The sequence below is a fragment of the Leptopilina heterotoma genome, unplaced genomic scaffold, assembly GCF_015476425.1.
Source record: "Leptopilina heterotoma isolate Lh14 unplaced genomic scaffold, ASM1547642v1 Lhet_206, whole genome shotgun sequence".
In the NCBI taxonomy this organism is placed as follows: domain Eukaryota; kingdom Metazoa; phylum Arthropoda; class Insecta; order Hymenoptera; family Figitidae; genus Leptopilina; species Leptopilina heterotoma.
The window spans coordinates 2,167,837-2,188,886 of NW_025110922.1; the positions used below are offsets into that span (position 1 = coordinate 2,167,837).

Genomic DNA, 21,050 nt, shown 5'->3' on the forward strand with positions numbered 1-21,050 from the left:
CATACATATACGAGTTTATTCATTTTTATCCTGAATTGTAAAATATTTTTACAAATTTTTCGAAATCTATTCAATTTTTTGGAAATTTTGTATTATTCATGATGTGGTAGATTTTACATTTTATATAGTTTATGTATTTTTTTGTATTGTATTTATTTTATTTATTTCCTTCATTGAATTTATTGTAGGTATATATTTTATTATTTCCTTCAATGCATTTATTGTATTTATTTTCTTTCATTACTTTTTTGAGGTTTTCTATAGCAATATTAATTGATTTTTTCACAAAAAAAAAGAGTTTGCTATTATAAAAATTGTTATTTTATGATTTTATTATTTTTATATTTTACGAATAGGTAGTTAAATTTTAGCTGTGGCAGCTAATAATTAATTTATTTGCTTTGAAACTTAATAATTATTAACTATTATTTATTCGCATTGCTATCCACTCTCTAAATTTGAATTAGTCAAAATTAACTAAATTCACAGTAAAAAATTAGTCATTGATTCAAACAGTATATTTTTTAATAATAAAATACTTAATAATAACTATAATTATTAGTTAAATTTACTTTCAACTTCTACCAGAATAAAATTCTAATCGAACCAATAATTTTTGCATTTAAAGCAAATACTGTTATTTAATTCATTCAAATGAGAATTGTCTCTAATCTATAAATTAGTGGAAAGTCAACTAATTTGAATTAGCAAACATTTTCACTATTATTCAGCACAATTTCAGAATAAATTTAGTATAAAATTTTTTTATAAAATTTAAATTTTTTACTGAAATTTTAGTACTTAAGATTATTAACAATAAGTTGGTTAAAAAGATTTTTAATAATTTTTAGAAAAATTTTACTAATTTCATTTAGTATTATTTTTTATTGAAGTTTTAGTAGAAAATTGCTAGGAATTAGTAGAAAATTTTACTAATTTAAATTATTAGACGACTTTTGACTACTTCATATTTAGAGAGTTTAATGCAAATAAAGGTCACTAAAAATTAGTGACTGATTTTTTGCCTTTGAATTAGTAAATTTTACTAATAAATCGTAATTTTTACTAATTTATTACCAAAATTTACTAATTCAAAAGAAAAAGGACAATTAATTCAAATTAGTATTACCTGAACAATTTTTACTAATTCAAATTTACGGAGTTACTAACGTGAATCTCAATATTTTGCTGCTAATTGCAAGGAGCAAATTTAGAACATAAAGGAAAGAAACATTATTTGAAATATTCAATTCCAAAGATTGAAATTGTCAATAAATTTTTTTTTGCGAACAAAGGAAGATGATTGATTTAGATGTTGCATCAGATGTGTTTGATAAAAATAATCGGAAAAATTGGTGGGATGTTGGTTTGTCAACCCTTCGACTCCGCAATGAGGAGTTGCAAGGTAAAGTGCGACTTTTCTATAATCGCGTGTTTCTCTCTCACTCACTCTCTCGCTCTCTTGAATCGAATGATAGGAAAGGCGTGGATGGGGTGCCACGCGACCGCTGATTATACCATTCATCGCTCAACACTATTCGAAAGAGGGTGCGAGGCATAAACGCCGTCGCACCCACTATATCCCTGAATGCTTGCTCATCAATGAGACAATTCGACTTTTCGATGGAACGAGCGATCCTTCATTTCAGGATGTATACTTTCTTTAACTTTCACTTTTCGTCTTTTTCCTTCATATCAAAGATAAATGCAGATTTTCCTTAACAGGAAATCTCATTTCTTTTTCAAGTTCGGCAAATCGTTATGTGCTCGTGTTTTATTTCGCATGTCCGGATATGCAATGTTTGTATTTATTTTTATTGGGATAAAATTGGCAATATAATATATTACAAATTAGAAAATTTAAAAAAAATTATGATTAACAAATAAAAAATATACCTATTTTGTTTGTTATATGCTTTTTTCTATAACAAATTTCGTTTGACTGATTTAAATTACTATGCAAATTATTCTCCTTTTTATTTATAAAAAGTACTAGGAAATTGTTAATTGTTAAAAAAAATTTATTAAGAAGTAGGAAATATACCCATTTTATGCATAATTTTTATTTCTCAATAACAATATTGTTTACAAACTCATTGTTTTCTTTTGAAAAGAAAAACATTAGGTATTCCCGTTTCTTAATATTTTTGTAGAAAATTCTCAATTTTCATAAGAAAATAATTTCCATCAATTCTATTTCTTAATTTCAATTGTTTTAATAAAATTCAAAGTTTTTTTAAAAATAATAGAAAAAATGTTTATAAATTATATTTGTCAATTAGAAAATGTAATTGAAAGTGAAACTGAAAATTTTTGAATTTCTATAGAAAATAAAGAAGAAAATTTCATTGGAAAAAATGTTCTGTTAAATTGATTTACGAATATCTTTAATTGTAAAATTATTCGAAAACAATCATTTCTTTTTTAAATATTTTAAATATTTTAAATATTTCAAATATTCAATTATTATTATTTTTTCATAGGAATTAAGATTTTCAAAAATTAGAAATTTAAGCCTTTTTGAAATCAACCAACTTTAAAAACATTGTTATAAAACATAAAGAAGATCGAGTGTTAAAATCATTATTTTATATTTTAAGAATATTGTTACTGTGACTTCTTAAAAATTATTTTCATATTCTACTATTATTTAAAATTTAAACTAAAATTCATTTTCAAATTAATTTTCATTAGAAAATTCTACGAGAATTCAATTATTTAAATACAAAAGTAAATTACTTAATGAATAATTGAATGATTCTTAAAATTTAATTCTTATGAAGAATTTTATTAACAAATTTTTAATTAATTGAATTTTTTTGACGAATTTTAATAAATTTTTTTCGAATAGTTACAGTTTTCAAGAAATTCGATAAAAATTGTATTAAAAATAATTGAAATTCTGCGATGACTTTTATTATTTCTGAAAATAATTGAATTATTGAGAAGAAACTTATAAAAAATTTGTAAATTTTTGAATTCCAGGGAAATTTTTATTATTTATGAAAATAAGGAAATGTTTGCATACAATTTTATTAAAATTGTTTTTAAATAATTGGATTCTTTTGGATAATTTTATTAAAATAGTAGATATTGAAAATCATTAAAATGAAGAAAATAATTGAAATTGTGACAAGAATTTTATTAAATTTTTTAAAAATAATTGAATTTTGGAGAAGAATTTTTTTATTTATAAAGATAATAATTGGGATTTTGTCGAGATTTTTTTTTAAATTTTGAACATAATTGAAATTTGTTATAAGAATTTTATTACTTTTGAAAATAATTAAATTTCTGCAATCATTTTTTGTAACTTCTTGAAAATTCAATTTTTTAAATTTTTTTAACTAAAATTCTTCTATAAATTCATTATTTTTAATAACTTATTAAATATATATTGACAAATTTAACTAATATTTTAAAAGATTTTGAATTATTAAAATTTTTCAAAAATCTAAGTTCATTAAAATTTCTGATTAAATTCATTCAAGATTGAAATTTTATAAATTTTCTAATTGAAACCGTTTGAAGTTCATTTATTTATGAAAATTGTAAACGTAACTTTTTTAAAATGGAATTAATTTTGAGATATTTAAGTAAAATTATTCATTAAATAATTTATTCATTTTGTGATATTTGTTCAAGATTTAAGTTATTTAAAAAGAAATTTTTGTCAGAAATTGAAAAAAATTAAAGGCTTTTTATTAGATTTCGTGGTAATTATATTGTTTATTGAATTAAAAATTTTTACGTTCTATTATTTTTAAAATTGCTAATTTTATTTAAAGAAGTGTGTGAGAAGTTAGCCGCGCGCGAATTGTTGCTAGTAGTGCCATTAAAAATCAATCAAATTTCACTAATTAAGTTTTAAAGTGTAGTGCTCATTTGATCATTAAATTAATTGGTAAGTGTTCAGTGAAATTTTACTGATTGTTAGTAGAATTTCACTAACAATTAGTTGATCTGTGTTATTAAACGTTATTAGAATAGTTTTTATAATTCCTTTATTCTCTAATTTTTAGTTATAGTCAAAATTGACTAATTAATAGTATTTTTAGTAAAAAATGACTAATTTATTAGTTATTGTAATTTTTAGATTATGTTAAATTAGTAGATTTATGTCTGTCAAATATTTAAGTAATTTTTCTTCAAATAATTAATCAAATTTGACTGTTGAATTAATTGTTTTCTACAAATAAATAGTTACTTTTTACTAATTGAAATAGGGTTAATTCCTTCACGATCTTACTATTAATTAGTAGTTTTCTATTTTAAATTTAGAGGGTGGCGAATTAGATAAATAGAAATGATTAAAATTCTATTAACATAATCATTATAATTTACTAACAATTAGTCATATTTTGAAAATCAAAATAGGGAAAAGTTGTGTATGAAAATGACTAACAAATTAGTGAAATTTTATTACTTGTTAATCGTTACTAGTTTTTTATTAAACTAGTTTTGGAGAGAACTCTACACGCCTAAAAATTAAGCTATTTTCTGAAATTTTTTTAATGATCTCTATAGATTATATTGATCTAAATCTTTTTTTGATCAAGAATCACTCTTTAACTATATTAAAATCTTTGTTTTATTCGAAAAAAATTAATTTTTTATTTGAAATTTAACAATACTTTTAGATCTGCTAAAAATAACAATCCTAGCTGTGCAAATTTTTTTTTGTTTTATTTTTAAAAAATTTTTCGTATTAGACATTAAACTTTTTTCTGACTTTAAAGTCAGAAAGAAGTTTAGAAGAAGACTTTAACTATGAAAGTTATATTCAATTGAATATAACTTTCAAAGTTAAAGTCAAAGACAGTGTGAAAGTCAAAATTAAAGTCTTTAAAGTTAATGTTAATGTTTAAATAGAATCAAAAGTCTGCTGTTAAATGGAAAAAAATTGAAAAAACATATTTTGCAAGTCGTTTTTTAATATTCAGTAGTTTATAATTTCCTTTAAAGAAAAGAATAATATAATATGAGTAGAATAGTATAGGATGTAAACACATTATACTGATAAGAGATATTATATGGAATTTTTTTGGAATTGCATGGAAAAGCTTCTATTTTGCCATAAAGTTTCTCTCATAAAAAAAAATTGTGACACACATTCTATTATATATCAGTTAAAATTTTGATTCATTAGGGGAGGGTTCCTATCGTGATGTTGATAATTTCATAATTTACGAACAATAATGGGCTTAGTAAAAGAGGCAGGTCAAATAACGAGGATATAATGCGATACAGCTGTACGATATCACTCGTGAACATTACCGAAGCAACAATCGTTTTTGACGCCCACAAAAGTAAAGCTCCACTGATTATACTCTTTTGTTGAAAAGCTTGTTTTCTAACACAATATCAAACTTTTGTCGCACACAATCTCTCGCATCTTTATATGAGAGTTTGACAAAAAAAATAAACATTTTCTATCCTAATAAACATTCTAAATTAGAATCTCTTCATTTATCATAATCACAATTAATTTCGATAAATCGAAATTCCCCCAAACTTTTGTTCGCTTTTTTATTAATTTTTTATATGTTGGTTTTTTCTCTCATAGTTTGTTTGTTTTTTGAGAAGAAAAATAATTAACAGAAACATTTTGCTTTTGTTGAAAAAACAAAAGTGTGAAAATTTGCGATCAGGAAAATTATTATCTCGTCAGCGTATTTTTTTTTTTTTTTTTCATGGTACATCGAAAAAAAAAAGTTTTTTTCGCAGAGCATGCGGATAGGTAAATGAGACGTATTGTTTGGTGTACGTCAATAGATCTTCTTTGGTAAATCGAATTTCACTTTGTTTAGCGCAGTCTAGCCAATATTCCGTATTCCGTTCGATGCGTGGCGCCGTCGCCATATCAAAATAGAACATGCCACAATAACTTATTCGGCCGAACAAAATGGGGTAGTATTTTATAGAGTCCCGTTGGGTTACATACGATGAATACGTCAACGGCTGTGAACATGTGACTGGAATATCATAATCCGTCAACGAAGTCGTGGCACGTGAATCGCGCCTTTTTTTCCCTCCGGGATAATCGTCAAACATTTATTTTTCCTGATAACTTTCATTCATGAAATTCGCCATTTTTTTTCTTCTTCTGTATTGTGTTTGTGTTTCTTCTGTATTTGTGTTTCTTCCATGTGTGTTTGTAGATGTATACACATATACTTTTTGTATATAAAATACCCTATATTTTATACAGTTTCCAAATAGAGGACTATATAGATTGCATCAATAAAATATATGTACGATACAAGCGTTTTAATTAACGGAATTTTTGAAATAGGCTTATTTTTGTATAAGAGGATTTTTTAGTTATTTGGCAAAATTTGAAGCTGTTGAGTCAGTTAATGTTATTGCAGGCCTCGGACACACGCGACCATTTTTTTTCACCTCATACAACTATTTAGCTACTATTTTGACCAATAAATTACTAATGACTCTTATTTCGTTAAAAACAACTAATGACACTATTTCTTAAAACAAGATTTTAAATATCAATTTATCTAGTGAAGAAATTAATTCTAACCAAAAAATTGAAGGGGATACAAATATCGAAAAAGAAAGTAAATTAAAAATTGAAATCCGTTTGTAATAATTGTTAAACTTTCTAAATTTGATTATAAAAAAATTATAAAATTACAAAAGTTTCGAGATTCAATATGGCGATGCTACTCTCTACCTGCGAACGCCAAGGTCACCGCTAGATGGCAGCTCAGTTGATGAAATCAGTTTCTTCGCCACCTGGTGGCGATCTTGGCGTTCTCAAGTGGAGAAATTAAACCACCATTTAATTTATTATTAATTACTAATTAATAGTAATTCATTATTAATTAATAATAATGCATTATTAATTAGTAATAATAATTTATTATCAATTAATTCAGTATAAGTAAAAAATAAATGTATATTTATTATGAAATATACTTTTTGTAACAAATTTATTCTATACGAAAAGCGTATCCTACTGGTATTTGTGAATGACAAACAGATTTATGATTCATGAGTGCGCGGTTTGGCGAGGGGCGGTGGGGGGTGGGAGGGAGGGAGGGATATTGTAAAGGAATAATCGAAACTAAATCACAATAATACTATATGGTATAGTGAGTTATTAATCATAATGGAAAAATAATTATCGAACTAACAGTAATGCTTGGACAGTCGTTTCTAATAAATCGACCAGCAGTCAATGAATCGCTTCTAATTGTGAAGAATGGTTGGGCATTTATATCGACGATTGCTGATTCGAGACTATCGATGTATATCCGGCAACAAGTTTCTATTATCATTCACCGACTGCAACTATTCGATATGCTTTATTATATTTTACAGAAATTTTTCAACATTTCATTAAGCTTTATCCATTTATATAAATAATTATTCATTTTTGATTGTGGTGTTTATATTCCCAATTAATATTATTAACTAGCAACAATTCGCAAGCTTACGCGTACGGCTGACTTCTCTCTCAGTTTTTTAAATAAAAGTAACAATTTTAAAAATAATGGAACGTAAAAATTTATCATTCAAATTTTTTTTATAAAAATAAAATATGAATTGGAATGTAAAGTTTTAATATTATTATAATTATAATAATTATATATTCTGACATAGAGAATTCAGGGAAAAGTCAGGAATTTTTATTATAAAAGTACTAAAAAAATTAAATTTTTAGAATTCATGAGAAAATTCTGAATTTTGGTGTCTTTTTTGTTTGACTCATAAACTATAAAATTAACGACGAGTTTGAATACAAAACCTTCAATTTTTTCCATTTCTGACAAAAATTTCTTTTTAAATAACTTAAATCTTGAACAACTGTCATAAAAAAAATAAATTATTCAATGAATAATTTTACTTAAATATTTCAAAATTAATTCAATTTTAAAAAAGTTACGTTTACAATTTTTATAAATAAATGAACTTCAAACGGTTTCAATTTGAAATTTTAGAAAATTTCAATGTTGAATGAATCTAATTAAAAATTTAAATGAACTTAGATTTTTGAAAGATTTTAATTATTCAAATAAAGTTTTATTTGATACAAATAAATAATCTAGTTCGCTCTTAGACTTTTATTTAACTCAATAAGTGAATTATATTTAGTTTAAATATAATGTTTCTCTGGGTTTAGAACTAATAAATTAATTTTATTGTTAAACAACTTAGACTTTTGATTGGTATTAATAAATCTGTTTAGGTATCAAAAAAAATTGTAATAAGAACAAACAAAATTGATAACAATTTTTTATTCTTTGTGCCCCTTTGATCAAAAATATTAAAATAATACAAAAAAAATTAATTTGCAACTGAAAAAAGAAAAAGGATTAAAATTAAACTGTTTACTATTTTTGCTACATGATTTTGCACATGTATCGCGATTATGCAGTTTTTCTTTATCGTCGCACATAAAAGTGTGAACTTTTCTTGAATATAAATAAATATGGAAAAATTGAGATACGTTTCTAAGAAATGTTATCACTTGAGATGAGTGTTGAGATTACATATATGTGACGTCAGGGATATCTATAGACATTGAGATACAATAGTGAACTGTCACTATTATGGGGGGACATTGTACTGAAGACTGAACCGATATGAGTTGCGCGTGGCCCGGGGTGGTACAAGAGCAATATCGGAGCTTTGACCCTTCGTGTCCACCTTTTCATTTGGCACATAGTCGCAACATTCGCCTCAAGAGTAAAAGACTGATACAAAAACTTGATTTCTTCGTTTGTTTTCACTCCAAGCAAAACTCTGTCCCCCAAAAATCGTGCGGGAAGAAAATAAGTTGCGGACATTCGGCAAAAAAAAAAATCAATCAACTTTCTTATACATTTTTTTCTATACGAGCTTTTAAGGTTTAGTAGGGAATTTTTGTTTTCTTTTATTTTTATTCTCTGAAGGTTGGAATTATCTTTTTGAAAGTTTTATGCTTGCTTCATTTTTCTCCGTTTATCAATTTGAGACAAAAAATCGTATCAAAATTTTGCATCACAACAATTTTGATATGTTTTGTTTGTCTCAATTTAAATTTTAATAGTACAAAGTATATTATTTATAATAATTTATGTTGATGAGTAGGTATTTAATTAAAATTAATTCAATAGTTTTAAAAAAGGAATACTTCCTTAAAATGTTGTTGGTGAACAATGATTGTGCGATTCTTTTTTAATAAATTATCACGTTTTAATGAGTTAATGATGACTTGCTTAGTATTTGTAAATAAAAACGACAGTTGCAGTTGATAATACTTCAGTTCTCATTGATTGTACCCACGTGTAGCCACGAGTTAAAGTGTATATATGCAATGATAAAAATAATTAATTAATTTAAACAACAGTGATATTTTTTCATAACGCGGTGCAAAAAAGGGCACTTTTTTGCACCTTGTTATGAAAAATATCGTTCGTAACTAGTGCTAGCAGTTGCCAATTTTTGAATGAGCACTTTTTTTGGAACAAACTGTAGGCGAAGCTTCGCTTCGCCTACAGTTTGTTCCAAAAAAAGTGCTCATTCAAAAATTGACAATTGCTCGCACTCGTTACGAAATATACTATACTATTATTAGTTATTTTATAGTTCACTTTAATGTGCACATAGTAATAGCAAATAATAATGTGGGAATTATTTGAAGTTTTATTCTCCTCGAAATTATTTTGGAGTACATCTTTTGTATTTGCTATTTATTTCTATCTTAAATTGGTAACGTACAATTATTTCAAAAAGAATGACATCCCAGCGGAGGATTATGTGATACCTTTTGGAAGTTTATTACCTATTGCTACGGGACAAAAATGCATTGGTCACTTGATTCTGGAAAGTTATAAACGTTTTAAATCACATCCCTATCATGGATTATATATGCTTCATGTGCCACAATTAATAATCAATGATCCTGAATTAATTCGTCACATTATGGTGAAGGATTTTAATACTTTTCAAGATCGTGGCTTGTATTTTAATAAGGAAGTTGATCCACTGTCAGCACATTTATTCTTTCTTCCTGGCGATGAGTGGAAACATCTTAGAACAAAACTTTCGCCAACTTTTACATCGGGGAAAATAAAACAATTGTTTCCGTTAGTGGAAAAAGTTGGTGTGGAATTGGTAAAGGAGTTGAATAATTGTGTTGATAAATCGAATATTGTGGAAATTAAGGATATATTAAGCAGGTAGGTTTCTATTCTCATTTTTTCTTTGTAAATACTTTCTTAATTTTTATATTTTTTCTTAGTTTACTACAGGAATGACAGACAATTGTCAACTTAATATTAAATACAAAGAAAAACAATACTGTGATCCCTGTATAATAATAAAAATTTGTTTATGATTTTCTCTATACTTTTAAAAATACTAAATAACCTGTGGAAAAAATATGAATGAAATATTAATGAATTTTTCTATTTAGATTTACAACTGATGTAATTTCCTCCATTGCATTTGGCTTGGAGTGTAACAGTCTAAAAAATCCAGAAGCAGATTTTCGTGTGTTTGGAAAAAAATCTGTTAGTGTTCATCCAATTAAAACGTCACTATTATTCTTTTGCTCTACAATTCTCGATATTTTGAAAATTCCTCTTACTCCTCATAGTGTAACAAAATTTTTTCTATCAGTATTCACTGAAGTAATTGATCACAGACGTAAAAATTATACAGTGAGAAAAGATTTTCTCAATTTATTAATTCAACTTATGGATAACGGAGAAGTTGAGGATGATGTTGATACGAAAAATTCGCAAAAGAAACAAAACTCTGGTAATTATTGTAATTATGATGTTGTTAATTTACAGATAATTATTTTTTATTAATTACTCTATAGAGTACATTTATATTATTATGTAATAATCTTTATTATTTAGGGTTGCCACAAAAATTTAATTTTGTTTTTCCCTAACTTTTCCCTGATTTCCAGAAAAAATTTTAACTTCTTCCCTGACCCTGAAAATTATTCTGATTCACTCCAAAAATTATTAGATTTTAAAAAAAAATCTACTAGAATTCAATTATTTAAATACAAAAATAATTCATTTATTAAATAATTTAATATTTCTTAAAATTAAATTTTTATAAAGAATTTTATCAGAAATTTTTTAAAATATTTAAATTTTTTCGATGTATTTAAAAAAATTTTTTTTAAATAAATGCAATTTTCTATCATTTTTAGGGTTCCGTACACCTACGGTGTATCGGCGGAACCCTATTGGTGAGACTATGTTGTCCGTAGCCAAATCGATCCCCCCCCCCCCTTAGCGGCTAAACTATTTGACTTAGAGAGCTCAAATTTGGTACAGATATATGTATTTTCATACGTAGATTACAGGAAAAATATAGAGAATGTGTTTGGAGATGATGGTCATAGCGTTGTCAAGGAAATAACAAGATTTTTGGCCAAAAATGCATAAATAGTGACCATTCCCCCCCCCCTTAACTTCTAAACTATTCAACATGGAGGGCTAAAATTTGGCATACTGGTGTATTTTTACTCGAATATTACAGGAAAAATATAGAAAACTTGCTATGTATTAATGTCCATAGCGTTGTCAAGGAAAAACTAAAAAAAATTTTGAAATTTTTTTTTTCTTCTAATTTCTACATTATTTGATCTAATTAACTAAAAATGGGTTTATTAGTCTATTTTTACAGTCTGATCACAAAAAATATATTTAAAAATCTAAAAAAAAAAAAATTAAAAAAATTTTTTTTTTTTAGATTTTTTAACAAAAAAATTTTCAAAATTAGTTCCTCTACTTATTATTGTTTACAATATTAGATATATACAATACTTTAATTTTTTTATTTATTTTTTTTATCAAATGATATTAATATATTTTTTTAATTGTTTATTTTAATTCTACCAATTACCGATAAATGTTGCAAGTATTGTTTTAATATTTGTGTACGGAACCCGCCATTGCAGTGCGAGTTCAACTCGCACTTGTCCAATTTTTTTTTTAAAAGTTGTACAAAAAATAATTGAATTATTTAGGAAAATTTTATTAAAATTGCTGTTTTGTTAACTAAATCTTGTAAATAATTTTGTCAACATTTTTTTAAATAATAGAATTTATAAAAGAAGTTTACTTAAATTTTTCGAAATACTTAAATTTCTCAGAAATTTTGTTTTAATTTTCTGAATGTATTTGAATTTTTTCAAGAAACCTTATTAAAAAATTAAAAGTAATTGAATTGATGCCAAGAGATTTATAAAAAATTGATAAGTAGGAATTGAAATTCTGTGAAATTTTTATTAAGGGCATTTGAACTATTATGACGTCACAATTTTAGAACACATGCTTTGCACAAATTGTGACGTCATAATGATTCAAATGCCCTGAATATTTTGTTTAAATATTTGAATTTTTTAGAAAAATTTTATTAAAATACTAGATATTATAAATAATTGATATGAGAAAAATTTTTGAAAATAATTGAAATTTTGCCAAGAATTTTATTAAATTTTATGAAAATAATTGAATTTCGGAGAAGAATTTTATTATTTATAAAGATAATTGAATTATTGCAATGAATATTATTATTTTGTTAAATAATTGAATGTTTCTTAAAATTGAATCCTTAGTCAAGTTTTAATACAGTTTTTAAGAATAATTTCATTTTTTTAGGAACTTATTTAAAATAAAATTTTATTATTTATGACAATAATTGAATTTTGCTAAGAATTTTTTTTTAATTCTTAAAAAGAATTGAATTTTTGTGAAGAATTTTGTTATTTATCAGGCAATTGCGTTAAAACTTTTGAAATAATTAAATAATATTTATTCAAATTTTTTTAAATAATTTGAATTACCATAAAAAATGTATTATTTAGGAAAATAATTAAATTCTTAAGAAGAATTGTATTGAAAATAATTTAATTATATAAAGAAATTTGATTAAAATTGCAATTTTATTAACTAAATCTTGTAAAGAATTTTGTCAACTTTTTTTTAAATAATAGAATTTTTAAAAGAAGTTTAAAATTTTTCGAAATAATTGAATATTTCAGAACTATTTTTTTTCACTTATCTGAATATATTTGAATTCCTTCAAGAAACTTCATTAAAAAAATGAAAAATAATTGAAATCGTGCGAAGAAATTTTAAAAAATTTGATAAGTATAATTGAATTCTTGTGAAATTTTTATTAATATTTTGTTTGAATAATTCTTTTAGAAAATAATCGAATTTATGTGAAGAAGTGTATCACTTTTTAAAATAATTAAATTTCTGTAATCAGTTGTTCTTAAAATTTCTATTTAAATTCATTAAAAATTGATATTTTCTAAAATTTTAAATTGAAACCTTTGAAGTTCATATAACCTATTTATGAAGATTGTGAACGCAACTCTTTTGAAATCCAATTAATTTTGAAATTTTTAAGTGAAATTATTCACTAAATAATTTATAAGTTATAATTTTATGATAGTTGTTCAAGAATTAAGTTATTTAAAAAGTTGTTATTATCAGAAATAGAATAAATTGAAGTGTTTGTATTAGAATTCTTTGCAATTTCATAGCTTATGGGGGAAACAAAAAAGGCACCAAAATTCAGAATTTTTTTATAAAATCAAAAATTTAAATTTTTTCCAGTACTTCTAATAAAAATCCTTGACTTTTCCCTGATTTCCCTGACTTGTGGCAACCCTGTTATTATTGTTATTATGCAATAATTGTGTTTAGTATAAATTAAAAAAATTGTTCCAGTTAAAAATATTGAGAAAATTAGCATGATAGAGGCATGTGCACAAAGTTTTGTATTTTTTGTCGCTGGTTTTGAAACTTCGTCAACAACGACTACATATTGTTTGCATGAATTGGCACAAAATCAAGAAATTCAAGACAAATTACGAAAGGAAGTTAATGATACAATGGGAGATCGGAGGACAATAACTTATGAGGATGTTTACGCTATGAGCTATCTTGATAAAGTTGTGTCAGGTATAGTATACTTATTTTATTATTTTTATTATTGAACTAAAATATTTAAATGTCACTTCAGTAAATAATGAACTTTATTATTGTTATATAATATTATTATTATTATTTTAAAAGTTCTCTTTATCTAATTTTTATTAATTTATACAATTTATTGTAGAAACATTGAGAAAACATCCAATTGTTCCGATTTTGAACCGTATCGCTCTGAAGGATTATAAAATTCCTAATTCCGATTTTTGCATTAAAGAAGGAATGCAAATAATTATTCCCGTATTGGGTCTGCATACTGATCCAAATTTCTATCCAAATCCTGAAGAATTCAGACCAGAGCGATTTGATGCGGACCAAGTGGCGAAAAGACACACATTTACTTATATACCATTTGGAGAAGGACCAAGAATTTGCATAGGTATTGGTAGTAAATTTTAGTAAAAATAACTTTTAACTACTTTGAACTTAGAAAATTTAAAAGTTGTAAAAATGACCAGAAATGAGTAACTAATTACTTTTTATAACAATTAATAATATATCGTTAGTTATAACATGCGGTATACAAATTTTATTTTAATTAATATTATCGTTGTTTCAGGAAAGCGATTTGGATTATTACAAGTTAAAGTTGCTGTAATTGAGATACTGTTAAATTTTAAAGTAAACTTTTGTGGAAAAACTGAAAATCCATTGAAGCCCACAACTCGTAATTTGCTTCTTGCGCCAGAAAATGACGTATTCCTTGAATTTCAGAGGTTAAAATAAATTTTTTTTAGTACGATCATTATTTTTGTATCATTTTATTATTTTTATCATTATTGTTTAAAGTGTTAATTACTATTTTTATCAATACTTTTAAAATAATGCTGATAAATTTTCTTGAATAAACGATTTTTCCACACGTGTCGTTTTTTTTCCTCTAATCAATGTATTAGTCAAGTAAAATAATTTCTTACAATTATTTTATGCGATTTATACGGTTTAATGATCTGTTTCTAATTGTTAATGGTGCAAAAACCATCTAATAGTATAATATGACAATTATGTATCTAGAGGAAATTTTAACACTTTTGTTACGTGTTCAGTAATAATTGAATTTAAAATACAGTTTTTTTCTAATTTTTATTTTTTATTTAAGTTATAAAGATTTTTTACAATGGAACGAAGATGAAGTCATCACTTGTCATAGTGGGTTGACTGTTACGTAAAACGAGCATTGTTGTTGATATTATACTTCAGTTCTCGAGGAACGTAGCTAGTTGGAGTATGTGCAAATAGTTTCCTATATTGAAATTTTAATTTACCACTACTGGAATTTTTTAAAAGGTGTATTATTTTTTACACCTTTTTAAAATAAATTTAAAGTTTTTTGAATTTGGTTGAGTGCATATATGCGATAAATTTGTAAATGTGATAATCATGTGGGAATTGATAGAAAATTTATTGTATTCTAAATTATTTTTTAGCACAATTTTTGTATTTGCCATTTATTTATATCTTAAATTCGTAACTTTTAATTATTTCAAAAAGAATCATATACCGGAGGAGAAGATTGTTATTCCTTTTGGATGTTTATTGCCTATTGCAACAGGAAAAACGTGTCTCGGTAAAAATATTTTACGTTTGTTGAATATAAATCATATTTTGATTTAAAACAAAATATTTTATTCACATTTTATTATTTACTTATTATTTATTTGTTAATTACTTATTTATTATTTTTTTTATCATTTAATTATTATTTACAACTAAATAATAGTCTGACAATAATAAAAAATTTTATTTCATTTAAATTTAAACTTCGATGAGAAATTTATTGTTTATTTTTAAGGTCTCTTTATAAAGGACAGTTACGAACGACACAAAGTAAATCCTTATCATGGATTATACATGCTTCATATGCCACATTTGATAATTAATGATCCTGAATTAATTCGACTGATTATGGTGAAGGATTTTAATTATTTTCACGATCGTGGTCTATATTTTAATAAAGAAATTGATCCATTAACGGGTCATTTATTCTTTTTGCCTGGCGAGGAATGGAAACATCTTAGATCCAAACTTTCGCCAACTTTTACATCGGGGAAAATAAAACAATTGTTTCCATTAGTGGAAAAAGTTGGCGATGATTTAATAAGAGAATTTGATAATTGCATTCGAATATCGAAAACAGTGGAAATTAAGGATCTAATGGGCAGGTTTGTTACTTAAGGATGAACAAAATTCACTGATTTAATATATTAGTGAATTAGTAAAAAATTAATTAAAAATAAAATAAATAAAAAAAGAAAATACAAAATTTGAAAAAGTGAAAAAAATACAAATAAAAAAAAATAATAAAACAAGTAGAATAAAAAACAAATTTAAAAATCAAATACTGAAAGTAAAATAGTGATTTTTAAAATTTAAAATTAAAAAAAAATGATTTGTGATATTATTACTTAGATTCACAACTGACGTGATTGCTACTATTGCATTTGGTTTGGAGTGCAACAGTTTAAAAAATCCAGACGCAGATTTTCGTGTTTTTGGGAAAAAGTCTTTGGACATTAATCCAATTAAAATGACATTTACAATGTTCGGTTCTCAACTATTAAATTGTTTCAAAGTGCCCCTTACTGATAAGGATGTCACACATTTTTTTTGTACAGTTTTTAGTGATGTAATAGAACATAGACGTAAAAATTATACAGTGAGAAAGGATTTTCTTAATTTATTGATTCAGCTTATTGATCATGGAGAAGTTGAGGATGATGAAGATACGAAGAATTCACCAAAAAAACAAAAGACTGATGGTAATTATTTCTGTAATTTTTCTTTTCATTGAAATTTATTTGAGTATATACAGGGTTGCCACAGGTCAGGGAATTCAAGGAAAAGTCAGGGAAAAGTCGAGGATTTTTATTAAAAGTACTAAAAAAAATTTAATTTTTTGAATTTATAAGAAAATTCTGAATTTTGGTGTCTTTTTAATTTGTCTTATAAACTATGAAATTGCAAAGAATTCAAATACAAACCCTTCAATTTTTTCTATTTCTGATAATAATATTTTTTTAAATAAATTAATTCTTGAGGAACTATCATAAAATTATTACTTATAAATTATTTAATGAATAATTTTACTTAAAAATTTCAAAATTAATTAGATTTCAAAAGAGTTGCGTTTACAATCTTCATAAATAGATGAACTTCAAAGCATTCGATTTGAAATTTTAGAAAATATCAATTTTTAATGGATTTAAATAGAAATTTCAAGAACAACTGATTACAGAAATTCAATTATTTTCAAAAGTGATAAACTTCTTCGCATAAATTCAATAATGTTAAAAAATTTTAAAAAAATCTCATTAAAATTTCAATTATCTTTATAAATAATAAAATTCTTCTCCAAAATTCAATTATTTTTAAAAATTTAATAAAATTCTTGTCAAAATTTCAATTATTTTCAAAAATTTTCCTCATTTCAATTATATATAATATCTACTATTTTAATAAAATTTTCTAAAATAATCCAATTATTTAAACAAACTATTAATAAAAATTTCACAGAAATTTAATTATACTTATCAATTTTTTAAAAATTTCTTCGCACCAATTGAATTATTTTTAATTTTTTAATGAAGTTTCTCGAAGGAATTCAAATATATTCAGAAAATTAAAAAAAAAGTTCTGAGAAATTCAATTGTTTCAAAAAATTTAAATAATCTTCTTTTAAAAATTCTATTACTTAAAAAAAAGTTGACAAAATTCTTTACAAGATTTAGTTAATTAAATTGCAATTTTAATAAAATTTTCCTATATAATTTAGTGATGCCACTATAGAGTTCTCTTGTCCATGCAAAAAGTCGAGACGAGACGAGAATTTACGTGTTATCGTCTCGTCTCGCGGCATCACTAATATAATTCAATTATTTTCAATACAATTCTTCTCAAGAATTCAATTATTTTCACAAATATTACATTTTTTATGGGAATTCAATTATTTAAAAAAATTTGAATAAAATTCTTCACAAGAAATTAATTATTTTCATAAATAATATTTTTCTCCGGAATTCAATTATTTTCACAAATAAAATTCTTCACAGTAATTATATTCTTTAAACAATTTTTTTAATAAAATTCGTAGCAAGAATTCAATTATTTTTATAAATAACGAAACTTATCGCAGAATTTCATTAATTTTTTGTATAATTTTAATTAAAATGATAGAAAATTGCATTTATTCTTAAATTTTTTTTTTTTTAAATTTGCCGAAATAATTAAAGTATTTTTAAAATTTGTTGATAAAATTCTTCATAAAAATTCAATTTTAAGAAATATTCAATTATTTAATAAATTATTTATTTATGTATTTAAATAATTGAATGCACGCAGATTTTTCTAATAAAAATTGATTTGAAATTGAATTTATGTTTAGATTTTAGATAATAATTGAATATTAAAAGCATTAAAGCGTGAATTTTTAGAAATAATTGAATTTTGAAAAGGGTTTAAATTAAAATATTTGAAAATTTGAATTTACAGTTACAATATTCTGATGATATAAAATAACGATTTTATCACTCTGTCATCTTAAATTTGTTATAAAACATAACAATGTTTTTCATGTTCTATAATATTATTCTCAAAAGTTATTGAATTTCAGAAGGTTTGAATTTGAAAATCTTAATTCATAGAAAAATAATAGGTAATGATTAAATATTTATTTAAAAAAGAAATTATTGATGTTTTTGAATTTTAGAATTAAAGAAAATCGTAAATAAATTTAATACAACATTTTTTTGAAAATCTAATAATTTTTGGAGTGAATCAGAATAATTTTCAGGGTCAGGGAGAAAGTCAAAATTTTTTCTGGAAATCAGGGAAAAGTCAGGGAAAAACAAAATTAAATTTTTGTAGCAACCCTGATCCTATATATTTAATTGAGTGTCTATAATTAATAATTAATAATTATATACTTATTTTTATATTTAATTGAATTTCTGTACATTGTAATTTATTACTCTTGAATGACTAGGATAGTTTATCTATACATATAATTGTTTTCTGATTGCAAAGATTTTTTCGTCTTAATCGCATGTTATTTTTGAAATTTGTATTGTTTCAGCAAAAAGTAATGACACAATTAGTATGTCTGAGGCATGTGCACAAAGTTTTGTATTTTTTGTCGCTGGATTTGAAACTTCCTCATCGACGACTACATATTGTTTGTATGAATTGGCTCAAAATCTAGAGATTCAAGAAAAGTTACGTAATGAAATTAATACTGCACTTGGAGGTCGTACTACTTTAAGTTATGAGGATGTGCACGCAATGAGCTACCTCGATAAAGTTGTGTCGGGTAATTCAACATGCAATTTTTTTTTAACATTTTATCTACTTTATTTATTTCTGTTTTAAATATCTGATTATTGCACTTTTGTGATTTAGTTTCTTTTATTAATTTTCGAATCAATTTTTGAATTTATTTTTGAATTTATTATTGAATTTATTTTTTAATTTATTTTTGAATTTATTTAAAATTTATTTTGAATTTATTTTGAATCTCTTTTTTAACTTATTTTGAATTTTTTTCTACTTATTTTTGCATTTATTTTTGAATTTATTTTCCTATTAATTTACCATTTATTGCGCAGAGACATTGAGAAAGTATCCGATACTTCCAATTTTGAATCGTATCTGTTTGAAGGATTACAAAATTCCCAATTCTAATTTCACCATTAAAAAGGGAATGAAATTGATTATTCCAATATTGGGTTTGCAAAATGATCACAATATTTATCCAAATCCCGATAAATTCATACCAGAGAGATTTAATTCTGATCAGGTGGCGAAAAGACATGCATTCACTTATTTACCATTTGGAGAAGGACCGAGAATTTGTATTGGTATTGCTTGCTAAAGAATATAATTATTAAAAATAATTTAGTGTTCTTAATAATTTAATGGAAATATTTTATTGTTTCAGGTAAACGATTTGGTCTATTGCAAGTAAAAGTTGCTCTAATTAAAATACTGTCTGAGTTTAGAATTACAGTTTGTAAGAAGACTGAGATTCCATTGAAGCCAACGAAGCGTAATTTACTTATTATGCCTGAAAGTGATGTCTTCTTGGGTGTTGAAAGATTAATAAAGTAATTTTTTTTGAGTGACTTTTTTTATTGATTTCTCGAGGGCTGTGTTTAAAAATATAAAAATCTATGAGGATCTTTGTATAAAATGTCTCGCGTGACTTGAATTTCTTACCCCCCCCCCCCATAGTTATTAACAAATATTATAAATATGTTTTTCCCTTTTCTCTAATATTGTTTAATAATTTGTATTTTTTATTGCATACTACAAATAACAATTAATAATAATAAATAAAAATATTTATATAATGCATTACATTTACATTAGATATATAAATATTCTCTACTATTTTTAATTATTATTCAATTTAATATTAAATTAGAAAATAATTAAATAAAAAAAAGAATTGAAAATAATTTTTTTTTTTGTAAATGTAAATGAAATTTTCAGGCACTTGTTTAAATGTATATGTGCATGCACTGCGCTCTGTCAGGAAATGAAGCAAATCGGTGTATAGATAGGACTTTGATAGGGGAACATTAAAGGACTATCTGACATTGAGATACTTAGAAATTTCCAGCAGCTGATTATTTGCCTTAGTGAATTTTCTTTCATATATATGTGTATATAAACGAACCCTCTATTCTTCCCAAATTGCATTTAAACCCTTCTTGTTCTACTTTCTAATGATCTTTTAAATATTATCACTTATGTACCTACACAATACGAAAGCGCTATGCACTCCAATTTTATTGTTTTACATTTTTAATCTTAATTTTAATTACAAATTAAATTTAATGTAATCCTTTAGGGTTTGTATTTTTGTATTACCATTTAATTATATTACCTATTAAATAATTTTGTGATTTTTGTACTTTCACAAAATATTTCTGATCAAAGGAAAATATATCACAGCATTTATATATTATACACTTTAAATTTAAAAATTGCAAATTACTTTTTGCTTATTTAAAACCGCAGAATTTTTATTGTTCAAAATTGACTGGTGAGCAAGAAATTTATTAAAAGTTACTATAA

General features: G+C 24.2%; 1 protein-coding gene across 1 annotated transcript; it reads left to right on the top strand.

Annotated features, from left to right (window-relative positions):
- The first annotated feature begins 9,159 nt into the window (after positions 1 to 9,159).
- LOC122501201 lies at positions 9,160 to 20,214 on the top strand. The gene is made up of 12 exons (XM_043610495.1): positions 9,160 to 9,308; positions 9,592 to 10,184; positions 10,421 to 10,767; positions 13,713 to 13,946; positions 14,104 to 14,355; positions 14,536 to 14,697; positions 15,322 to 15,543; positions 15,769 to 16,138; positions 16,386 to 16,735; positions 19,048 to 19,281; positions 19,577 to 19,828; positions 19,909 to 20,214. Exons 2-12 carry the CDS (start codon positions 9,628 to 9,630, stop codon positions 20,076 to 20,078), a joined length of 3,150 nt encoding a protein of 1,049 aa, XP_043466430.1. The 5' UTR covers positions 9,160 to 9,308; positions 9,592 to 9,627; the 3' UTR covers positions 20,079 to 20,214.
- The last annotated feature ends 836 nt before the right edge of the window (positions 20,215 to 21,050 follow it).